This window comes from Littorina saxatilis, linkage group LG3, assembly GCF_037325665.1.
Source record: "Littorina saxatilis isolate snail1 linkage group LG3, US_GU_Lsax_2.0, whole genome shotgun sequence".
Classification (NCBI taxonomy): Eukaryota; Metazoa; Mollusca; class Gastropoda; order Littorinimorpha; family Littorinidae; genus Littorina; species Littorina saxatilis.
In genome coordinates, this window is record NC_090247.1 from 22,246,805 (window position 1) to 22,258,703 (window position 11,899).

The 11,899-nt window shown below is 45.0% G+C and overlaps 1 protein-coding gene across 1 annotated transcript; it reads right to left on the reverse strand.

The window, feature by feature from the left end:
- Positions 1-3,493: 3,493 nt before the first annotated feature.
- Positions 3,494-9,609, reverse strand: LOC138961881 (hybrid signal transduction histidine kinase I-like). Its single transcript, XM_070333563.1, has 3 exons — positions 7,736-9,609; positions 5,467-5,665; positions 3,494-5,120 (listed from the first exon to the last, which is right to left on the reverse strand). Exons 1-3 carry the CDS (start codon positions 9,496-9,498, stop codon positions 4,482-4,484), a joined length of 2,601 nt encoding a protein of 866 aa, XP_070189664.1. The 5' UTR covers positions 9,499-9,609; the 3' UTR covers positions 3,494-4,481.
- Between the last annotated feature and the right edge of the window lie 2,290 nt (positions 9,610-11,899).

Genomic DNA, 11,899 nt, shown 5'->3' on the forward strand with positions numbered 1-11,899 from the left:
CAGTGCCTACTGTTCACCTGTAGCAAGCACATCATGCCAGTGATATTAGAGACTCGCTATTGCTCCTATGAGGGGAAGAAATGAAGAAAGAAAAATTAACTGGACAGTTCCGGAAATTTCTAGAAGGTAAGGGAGATAACTTTTTGTTTGTATCCAAACAAAGGAGGTAAAGCTAATGATAATGGGATAGCCAGCGTCTTAAATTGCTACAGGGCTCCGCTCACTCCCGGGCGAAGCCGAGCTTAACTGCTAGTAATAAATAAATAAATAAATAAATAAAACCGCAGGTCTGACAACTAGCCACCAAACATCGCTTGTGTCATCTTTTAGTTCGTGCAGGATAACCGATATATATTAAGTCAGATTAACTGCATAGTGTGTGTTATGTTCGACAACAAATTGCCGTTTGTTATCCACTCTTGCCAAGAGAACCAGGGGAACTAAATCTGCGGTTACAGAAGATCTGCCCCAATAGGCGAGTTGTCTTCGTTTCTGTGTGTGTGTGTGTGTGAGAGTGTGTGTGTGTGTGTGTGTGTGTGCGTGCGTGTATATGTGTGTGTGTGGAGAGAGAGAGAGAGAGAGGGAGAAAAAGAGAGAAAGAGCGGGAGATGTGTGTGTGTGTGTGTGTGAGAGTGTGTTTTGGTGTGTGTGGGGGTATATATGTTCGTGCGTGTGTGTGTGTGTGTTTGTTTGTAGCCGCTGATGTGGTTGTTTTTGCTTGTGTGTGTTATTAGTGCATGCGTCTGTGTGTGTGATAGTGCGAGTGTTTTATGTGTATCTGTCAGTACCTTTGTGTGTTTCATAATATTGTCTATCATCACGTGAAACGTATGGACAACGACCTCTAAATCTATTGACGCCGCACATTCCTCTTTCACTCGTAGTACACTTTCAATCTAAAACGACGAAAGCACAGAAGTTTAAAAGTTAACGATTTATTTTCTTAATGCTGTTTACACGTTTCGAATGGTAACATATTCAATGCGACACATCTGTATAGGATGTAAAAGCGATACTTTTGTAATTGATTGATTGTTAATTGCACACAATACTTTGCGAAACGCTTATTGTTAACAGTACAATAAGAGCATACATATAGCCCTCTCTCTCTTTCTTTCTTACAATGTGTGAACATCACATAAACACTCACGCATGCATACACACTCAGACACACAGTCATGCTCGCACGTACGCACGCTTACACGCACGCGCGCAAGCACGCATGGACACACACACACACACACACACACACACACACACACACACACACACACACACACACACACACACACACACACGATATAATTATTCAACTGTGTTGTTATCACAGACTCATTTTCTTTGGAACGGTTTTACGACGATGGCTGTGGTTGTAATGGTGTCGATGTGTGTGTGTGTATGTGTTGATATCGTTGTTGCCTAAAGAAAAACATGAGAGAAAAATAAACAAGGAAAAGCAAAGGGACATGATTTTCTCTTTTCGTCCAACATCTGCTCCGATTTGGTAATCCGGCTCCCGAAAGCACTGTCCACTTTGTGAAACTTTAAACTTCTGTACAAAACGTCCGCAAAATGTCGAGCAAAGTTGTCCTCAAACACATAACTGAATGTTCTGTCAATATTTTGATTATCAGTGCCACTGGGGTTGTTTCTCCCTTCTTTACAATGCAGTCATCCGTCGTAAAGTCGGTAGAGCACTAGACTTGCGATGCTTGGTTCTAGGGTACGAACTCGCGGACACGGTTCAACGTTTTGTGCAGACTCAGAGAAGAGACGGTATCGTATCCATGTTCCACCCCCGTGCCATCACAGTGTCACCACTGTGACAAGCGACTGAAAGACCTCGGTCATTAGGCTTATTTAGTACAGGCTTTTTTCAATCAACCACATTCGTTTCGTGCCATATAAGGAAGTGCTACATCACAAATGTTGCGTACACGTCATTTCCGGTTGGCTGTGAAACGAAGTTCACACCAAAAACACAAACGACTGTCGTTGATTTGGGCGATTCTACGAATCTACTTTTGTTGACTTTGTAATCATGTTTTGGTTATTTCTGTATGGAAACCTTTAATCTATTGGATATAGGTTACCTCATCGTTATTTTAACTGTTCATATCTTCTTACTTTAAGGTCTAGAGTGGACGCTAAAGTCGATCTTTCACTGCATTTCTGTAGCATACATTTGCCTAGGTTGCGCTTGGGAAAATCAAAGATGGCGGCCCGGAGCCGGTTGCCGCTTCACGACTGTAGAGTTCTATTTCTTCCCTAATATAAATAGAATACTTATATTTATAGGGCAGACCTTAATTTGTGAACTGTCTCACTTTGAACAGTTATAAATTATATGAGTAGAGGTTCGGGTTGTTAATCGCACATAACACACATCGCACATCGCGCTTCTTCTGCGAACAGAACTTCTCTGCTGGCGTCAGTCTAAACCGCGACACTTTTTAACACGCACTGTTGAGTTTCGTTGTGCGCGCGCATCCCAGCAGGCAAGAGAAAATGAAGTGGTGAAGAGAAAGTGGTGGGCTTTGTTCTTGTCTCTAAATCTAGCAATTCTTAAACAAATGCACGTGGCTCGATCATTAGCTGATTATACCTTACCACGCAAACAGCTTGGTAGCGCGACTCCCGTGGCTTCTAGCTTTTCACTGAGAGGAAGCGACCCGAATTTCCCATAAAAAAAAATAACAAAAACGTGAAATTTAAAACAGCACAAACTGTAACACGCTATCCAGCAGCATTCTGTCGGGCAGCTCTCCAGAAGGCGCATATCCTGCAACCGGTCCATCGCTGAACATTGTCATTCATTTTCATCGAAATCTGACACAGATGTTCAGTATTTAACTTGTGTCCAAGCCAGGCTGAATTGCTCCATGGTGCAGTATAATTGCAGCAACACACTAAGTTACGATGGTTCGAAATCTGACGCTGGTCTTAGACATTCGCCCTTTTTCCAAGCCAGTCTGAACAGTCTGATGTTACACACAAATAACGTTCCCAACTCTGACACAGATTCAAATTGTGAAACATTTGTCCTGTCTGCTCTAATCTTCTTGTCAATAGATACTAGTAGTACAAAACGCGCCTAGAGTCTTGTCTCTTTGTGACGAATGGCCGTACCTCACAGCTCTCATCCAACTTTTAAAGCAAGAACAGAACATTCTCTTCGCTTAAAACACCATTGAATAAAGCAGGGGCGGACGAGGGGGGGGGGGGGCACAGGGGGCACGTGCTCCCCCCCCCCCCCCCGAAAAAAAAAAAAAAGAAGGAAAAAAAAGGATTTTTCTATGCTGATTCTATGACCATTTTTAAGTTCAAATGGCACCAGATGGCACCATTTTGCTTCTTTGGGCAAAAAAAAATTCCGGGGGTGCATGCCCCCGGACCCCCCTAGCAAATTCGGGCGCGAAGCGCCCATCACATTCACTTTCGATTCAAAGTGCCCCCCCCCCCCCCCCCCCCCTAACTGATCCGCCCCTGAATAAAGGGTTCGCCGGTGGTACAGTCAAAAATCTCGTCGGCAGTGTTGAACCTCACAGCGCTATACCTTATGTCAGTCTCGCTTCTCTCGTCTCATATTTAACACAAAATTAGTCTCTCAGACTCCAATCTCATTTTCGACGCCAGAAGAGACATAATCTGTTCAAAATGTCCTCTGACTGAATGAGAGGTTCGCCCGGAACGAACTCAAAGACTTGATGATCAATCTTTCATCTCACAACTCTATTTCTGAAGTCCGCCTCATTTCTCTAACATCAAGTTTGACACAAGAACAGTCTCTCAGCATCTAGTCTCACTGAATGAGAGGCTCTTCTGGGAAAAACTCAAAGACTTGGTCAGCAATGCTGAACCTTTCGGCGCTTTCTCGTGTTCATCTCGCTTTTCTCAGCCTCTAGTCAAACGCTTGACGCCAGAACTGTCTCTAGTCTCATGTTCGGCGCTAGAGAAGGTACAATCTTCCCAACCTGTCGCCGTACTGAATGAGAGGTTCGCCCGGGACAAACTCAAAGACTTGGTCAGCAAATGTTAACATTACAGCTCTATTTCTCAAGCCTTCCTCGATTCTCTATTCAACATGTTCATCTCGCATCTCTCGTCTCACGTTCGACACCAGCAGAGAAATCGTTTCACTGAATGAGAGGTTCGCCCGGAGCAAACTCAAAGACCAGAAGACTTGGAATTGGATTAGAAATGCTGAAGCTCACAGCTAGCTGTATTTTCAAGTCTCCAATCCCTTGTTTGACGTCAGAACAATCTCCCAGTCTCTAATCTCACGTTCGTCCTCTTATTTCACTAAATGAGAGGTTCACCCGGAGCGAACTCAAACACCTGGTCATTAATGCTGAACCTCACAGCTCTATTCCGAATGTCCGCCTCGCTTCTCTAATGTCACGTATGACGCCAGAACAGCTTCTCCGCCTTTAATCTCACGGTCGACGCCAGAGGAGATATAAGCTTTTCGATATGTCATTTCACTGAATGAGAGGTTCGCCCGGAGCGAACTCAAACACCTGGTCATTAATGCTGAACCTCACAGCTCTATTCCGCATGTCCGCCTCGCTTCTTGACCGGGACCTCCGCGTCATTCTGTCGCTGTGACCCCCACCCGGCTCCGTCATGAACGGGTACATAGTGGTACCCCGCACACTCAGTCCACCGTTGATGGGAGGTTGGGGAGGTGGTGGGGGGAAGCTTGGGGCGAAAGGGTCGTGGTTGTGGCGGTGGTTGTGGTGGGGGTAGAGATAGGGGCTGGGGTGGTGCTTGAAGTTGACGATTGAGGCTTCCTGGTTATTGGGCTTCATAGGGGTTATAGGGTTATAGGGCTTGAGGATGGGCTTGCCTGGAGGCCCCGCAGTGCACAGAGCGGCTGGGGAAGACGCCGTGACGTCAGTGTCGTGGAGAGGAGATACCAGGTACGTGCGACTCGCCGTGGGCGGAATCCCGTGAGACAAGGTCAACCCGCGGGTCAAGGTCAGTCCATTCCCAGGGGAAGGCGCGAGGGAAGGGAGGGTGACGGGAGGATTCGTTCTGATCCTGCCCTCCCCTCTCTCCTCCCGTCCCCCTTCACCTCCGTTATCAGTCCTAGGAGAGGTGTCGCTGTTTTGGGGATCCTTGAATACAGAATACAGAATATTTGATTGCCAAAGTTTGGGAATTCGTTTTGACAGATGCGGTTTTCACTCCATTCACTCTAGCCATGCACACCCAACAGCTATACAAAATTCAAAAAAAAATTCAATGACACCAATTAAAAACATACACTAACATTAACAACATAATCACTATATAACATCAAGCGTCAGTCACAAGCACACACACACACACACACACACACACACACACACACACACACACCAACACATCAACACACACACACACACACAAACACAGACACACACACACATACACACACACAGATACACACACATACACAGACACACACACACACACACGTACACTTATGGAGTCCGATGATGGCACCCAGTTGTTGCGACGGGCAACTTGGGTCAGTCGGAGACTATCCGGCAAGGCTGGTTTGGGCAGCTTGGTGGTCAGTTTGATCTTCTGATCGTTGCTGTCTCTGGGACTGGTCAGGGGTGACTGGGACGACGCTCCGCCGTTCCGCATGGCTGACCGCTCCAGGAAATCAACGTACCTGTAAAGGATATATATGTTGAGGTGTTTGGTTTGGTTTGTTTGTTTGCTTAAACGCCCAGCCGACCACGAAGGGCCATATCAGGGCGGTGCTGCTTTGACATATACCGTGCGCCACACACAAGACAGAAGTCGCAGCACAGGCTTCATGTCTCACCCAGTCACATTATTCTGACACCCGGACCAACCAGTCCTAGCACTAACCCCATAATGTCAGACGCCAGGCGGAGCAGCCACTAGATTGCCAATTTTAAAGTCTTAGGTATGACCCGGCCGGGGTTCGAACCCACGACCTCCCGCTCACTGGGCGGACGCCTTACCACTAGGCCACCGTGTTGCGGTATGTGTTGAGGTGTCTTAATATCTGTTCTTATTTGCATTATTTCTTGTCGGTGGTATGGCTGGAGTGCTTGTTATTCCCCCCTTTGCTTCTTTACCTCTGTAAACTTGTAGGGCTAGTTATTTTTTTATAAACACCTAGCAATCAAACAAATAACCAGCCAGCAACAGCCTGAATCCTCGATAGCGCATGGGTTAAGAAGCTGGTCTGTGTCGGCACTACTTTTGCGACTGAAAAGTTCCGAACGCTCTAATGTACGAAGTATACATCTCTGGAGCAAGCAAAACGAACGTACCGCATCTAAACTAGCACCTACAGGCTTGAACACATCGTCTTAAGTGAATAGTTAGCTCGCATTTTTCATGATCAGTAAGCTTCGACCATTATTTGTAATATTCAGAGACTCAGCATGTAACCTCTACTTATTGTTCTTGTTTCTTGTTGTGTTCAAATATAACAGACCGAGACCGAGACAAATACAAGTACTAAAGCTCTCCTATTTGTGTGTGTGTGTGTGTGTGTGTGTGTGTGTGTGTGTGTTTGTGTGTGTGTGTGTGTGTGTGTGTGTGTGTGTGTGTGTGTGTGTTTGTGACATTTTCATACGGTGTGCATGAGCTGTATCGCATCAAAGGTCCAATAAACTTACTGTCTAAATTTGAATTCTTTCTCCTGATAAATATCCCAAGCAACCTACTAAAGGTCTCCTGTCTACCTAAGGGCAGAACTTGACATAACAGTTCCTTTCGCGGGTTCCTTTTGGAAAACCCACCTTTTTTCGTCAGAATTTATTTTACGGGCAGAGGGGATAAAAAAAATGTGTTTACAAACGTGTTCACGTTAATAAACCTACATTTCACTTCAACAAGCAAAACTACACATACACTGTAAAATAAAATAACTAACAAAATAGTGCGACCCATAAACTTCAGACATATGGCTCTGATTATTTTGTTAGAACAAATAAAGCCTGCATCTTTTCTCAATGTTAACTCTTATAATGTTGACGAAAAACGTCGTTACATTAGTTTTAGCATTTTTTGTATCGAGTTCACTCATGGCAACAAAGCACAACGTAGGTCAACTTACATCACATTACTTTGCCCATGCAGGCGTGCACTTCTAATGTGGCACATAATCGATCCTTATGTCCATAAATTGCAAGAAAGAAAAATCGATTTGATTAACGTCTGACTATGCCATGAATCAGGGATAAAACCTACGAACGTATCGCCGTTGACTTAATTTGGATGCTTAACGGCAGTTGCCCGCAGACCAATGCTCAAGATAGACGTGACAATGACGACGTGATTTCACATAAAATGTATGTCGAAGAACACATTTAAATGAAAATTAAGAAACTCTACAACTGTATCTAAATATTAGATTTATGGAGATTCATTTCTGAAACTAGAAGTTAAAATTATCAACGTTTAAAAGTGAGGCGTATCAAGGAAAGAATTGTAAGCACATAGGGTTGAAAACACAGAATACAATCTTCAGAAAGAAAAACATCGTTGGTAAGACAAACAGTGTTAAAAAATATATGTACTCACCAAGACAAGCACAGAACATAGCTGGTCAGTGGTGTCACATTTTCGCTACAGAGGCTAACAACCTGAAATATTTGACACTAGTTTTGTACTGTTCTTTTTTTTGGGAGTAGAGATCTCTTTAGCTTTTAGTACAGCAATTAGATAAGAAGAACAGAAAAGGAGAAACAGGAAAAGATACCTGATCTTGGTCTGACAAATCTCATAGATTCGCGACAGGTCAGAAGTCCTGGTGGCCAGGATGGTATCAGCAAGCTGCATACACGTCAGATCCGCCACCATCGTGTTGCTGTTGTTGCAGTTGTTGTTGTCATGGTCACCATGTTCATCAGTGTCTGTCTGCCTAGTCTCCCGCAGCTGACCATTGTCCGAACTAGCCGCAGCTAGGTTCAGCTGACCTAGGCGATGCGGCGTCGAGTTGTGGCTGGGTGGATGAGTTAGCTTTTGAGGAGAATAAGAGTAAGGTTCTGGGTTGGAGTTTTGGGTTAGTTTCTGTTGCAGGGAAGAGTCACAGCTTTGAGAGTTAGGGTGGAACCCGTTGGTGGTTAGTTTTGTGTGAGAGTTAGGGGTGAGGGAGGAGGAGGAGGGAGGGAGGGGCATAGATAGGAGGGACTCCAGAGACGTCACTGACCTTTTGTAACCGGCGGGGGGAGGGGGGTAGCCCAGTGAGGAGCCGAAGACGAAGTGTGTGTTCTTGATGTTGTAGTGACTGTTAGTGCTGTTGCTGCTGCCTCGTTGTCTCTCCGTCGTAGCGTTCTCCTTACTGCGTTGTCTCAGCATTCGCTCTCTCGCCCGGTTGTGCTTTCGGTCAGCATTGAAAGTTCCCACTCCGTTTGTCGTAGCGCCGGTACTTTGTCCCCCTCCCCCTCCTCCTCCTCCTCCTCCTCCTTTCTCTGTATCCCCTTCTACGCCTTTTCCAGCGTCTCCGCCACCACCTCCTCCTCTGTCTCTTCCAGCTCTTCCTCCTCCTCCTTCTCCTCCACCATTCTTACCGTTGCTGTCACTGGCCAGGGGCTTGAGGTGGGGGAACACGCTGTGGGGCAGAACGCCACCATTGGGCCTTATGGACAAAGGATGACCGCCGTTAGACAGCAGCTGCTTGGCCTTCCAGTAGCGGACACTCCCCCCTTTCTGCTGTCTCTTGATGGCCTCTGCCATGTCCGTGGTCATTGGCACAGAGAAGAGCGAAATGTCTGTGATGTCTGAAGATTCTGTGTTGGAATTGTCGCTGGATGCATCCACTGGTATCAGTTCTACTCCGGCTAACAGGCTGTGAATTGCGTTCAGCTCCGGTTTGGAAGTATCTAAGCCGTTTCTTTGATGCTGTACTTCATTCTCCGTCTCCGGTTTGTTGTTATCGAGACTTTTGCTGTGGTGCTGTGAGCCATTTTTGGCCTCAGGCTTGTTCTTATCTAGACTTTTGCTGTGATGCTGTGAGACATTCTTCGTCTCTGGCTTACTGGCAACCACGCTGTTTCTTTGATACTGTGGGTCATCCTTCGTCTTTGAACAGGCCGTAGAATTTAACAGGGGCCCGTTTTCTCCCTGTGTGTTCTTCTTTGACAACAATTGTCCACCCTGGCTGTGTGTCTTGCTGTATCGAGGTTTGGTCACTGCATGATTTGTCTCTAAGCAGGCAGTAGAATTTGACTGAGCTCCATTCTCTTGCAGTGTGCTTTTTGTTGACGAAGACGGACCGTCCCGGCCATTTGTCTTGGTAAAGTGAGGTTTTGTTAACGCAGGCTTGGGAACTGAAACAACATCGCTGACACTGGACCCTTTCGCTACAGACTGGAGACCGACACCAGACCGTTTCCCTCTTAACGATGTGTTGTCTGTACAGTTCGCATTGTGAGTGGTGACTGCATCCTGCCTAACAGAGAGAGCTCTCTCCTCTGGCCCTGTACCGACAACCACACCGGCCTCATTTGCCGCTTGAGCCATCGGAGCGAAAGCAGAATTAATGCGCTTACCCCGTCTGTGTGTGCAGCGTGGAAAAGCAATCAATAAATAACCATGCAACCGTTTTCATAACGGCAGGGGAAGGCAGAGCTAAGTGCCTCGCCCTTCGCTCAGCCGGCTTTCAGGCGTGTGTCAACAGTGAGACGCTTTCACTGCGCGCTGGGTGTGATTACGTCTACCTATCTCTGACCTAGGTCTCAACCTAGCCCGTGGCGCAGTCAGGGGGATATATAGAGCTGACCAGATTACTAGAGGGAGTGTGAAACAGAGGGGGGGGGGGGTGAATTATCGCGTGCGAGTATTAAAAGGAAATAGAAAGGGGCGAGTGGGGAGAAAAACAGTTAATATAAACTGAGATCAAAACAAACAAAAAAGAACATAACAGAATCTTCCACCGTGTAAATTCTAGAGTATCAGTAGCTGACCAGATTACTTTGGGGTGGAGGAAGGAAGCGGGGTCGGGGCTAGGGGTGGGGGAGAGGGCGTAAGCGGAGGAAGGAGTGAAACAAATTAACAAATTATTGCCTGTTATTACAATAAAAAGTACGTGGAAAAACTGTATTAAGAAAAAAAAAAAGAAAAAAAAGATAAGTGAAATAACTGTTGTATAAAAACTCGCACAAGCAGTATGTCGGGATGAATAACGCAAGCGCCGAAATGAACTTCACACTAATCCCACAAGGAAAAAATGGATCGTGTAAAAGGTGATATCCTAACACTGGCAAACGTGCCGATTATGAAAGTAATGCTATATTGACAGAAGACAAACTGGCTAAAAATGACCGTGAAATTTCACACTGCTTATCGATATTGTATCACGACCGTCTTGTTACAGGGAACAGTTAACGTGTATACTTTAAACAGAGAGAAAAACAGGTTGGTATTGCACCAGCTCTTTTGTGAGTGTACCTTGTAAGGTTACTTTAGTAATCTCATAGACAGTATTAGAAGAATAGCCGCTTAAATTGTGTGGCAGTATCAATTCTCTAGCTCTTACAAACATGACACTTGCTGAGGAAGTTGAAAACTAAGTGAACATGATAAGTACCATTAGTTAGTGTAGTAAAACCTAACACGAGGCAACGTTTAGTAGAACTCTCTCAGTTATAACTCTCAGTTATAACTGCTATAGCTTAAAACTTTCCGTGACCATAGGTTACACTTATAAAGTGGCAATTACTTTATTCCAAAAGCTTTGTTTAAACCTTTCACTCCTAAATTGCTATCACTAAATCACTGTTCCCAGATCACATGACAATCACTCTAATCTCTCAGATTTGACAAGCGCTTCAGTTTAAATAGCCACGGTTCTACTTGTCACATTAATTCAGGAACGACTCGGGTAGCAGTCGGGGACAGTTCCAGTCGAACCCTCCACCCGGGGTGGAATATGCATGACATGTCAGCAGGTAAAGAACATTTAGAGCGGAACGATCAATCACGCTATCATCTCTGTCAAGTAGAGAATTAAGGGCATATCACATGTTGGCACGGCTGAAGGTTCTTCCTCATTTTCTGGTTGTAAACACAAGTGGCCAAACTGTGTGGTCTTGGCTTTAGGCTGTGACGAGACAGATCATTAAGATTTCTGGAGAGGGTGACGTCACTGGTGGTTAATATTTTCCTTGGTCTGCAACGACAAATGTCAAACTAGGGTTGAAAAATGATTTCAAGCACACTCTGTTTATTAATTTAACTCGAGAGACCGACAGACAGACATATATACAGACAGACAGACAGACAGACAGACAGACAGACAGGCAGAAAGATAGACATATAGGCATATAGACAAAAAGATAGACAGATGTATAGAAAGACAGACAGACACACTGGGATTTACAATGATGTCAAGCGCACTGTTTAAATTAACTCACTGACAGACAGACAGACAGACAGACAGACAGACAGACAGATAAATAGACAAATAGATAACCAGATCTATAGAAAGACAGACAGACACATTTAATTTGGCGGCCACTGACAATTTCAAGATAAAAACAGAATTTAAACTGGTTTTGTTCCTTTACCTGGAGATACAGATATATAGAGTTACATGTACACAGATAGACAGGGATATATAGACAGATGTAGAGACAGATATATAGAGTTACATGTACACAGATAGACAGGGATATATAGACAGTTGTAGAGACAGACAGACACAGATACATTGAGACGTCGTGCCATAGAGACATGCATTAAGGCAGACAGACAAACAGACAGACATAGAGACAGACAGACAGACAGACAACTATTAATACTGGTTATTGCACACCACGTATCACACACACAAACCCTCCCCAAAGAGTTACCCTTCTACAAATGCTTTTACCTTTGATTTTACTGTATGTATACAATCGAGCGATCTATGCATAAACCGTGC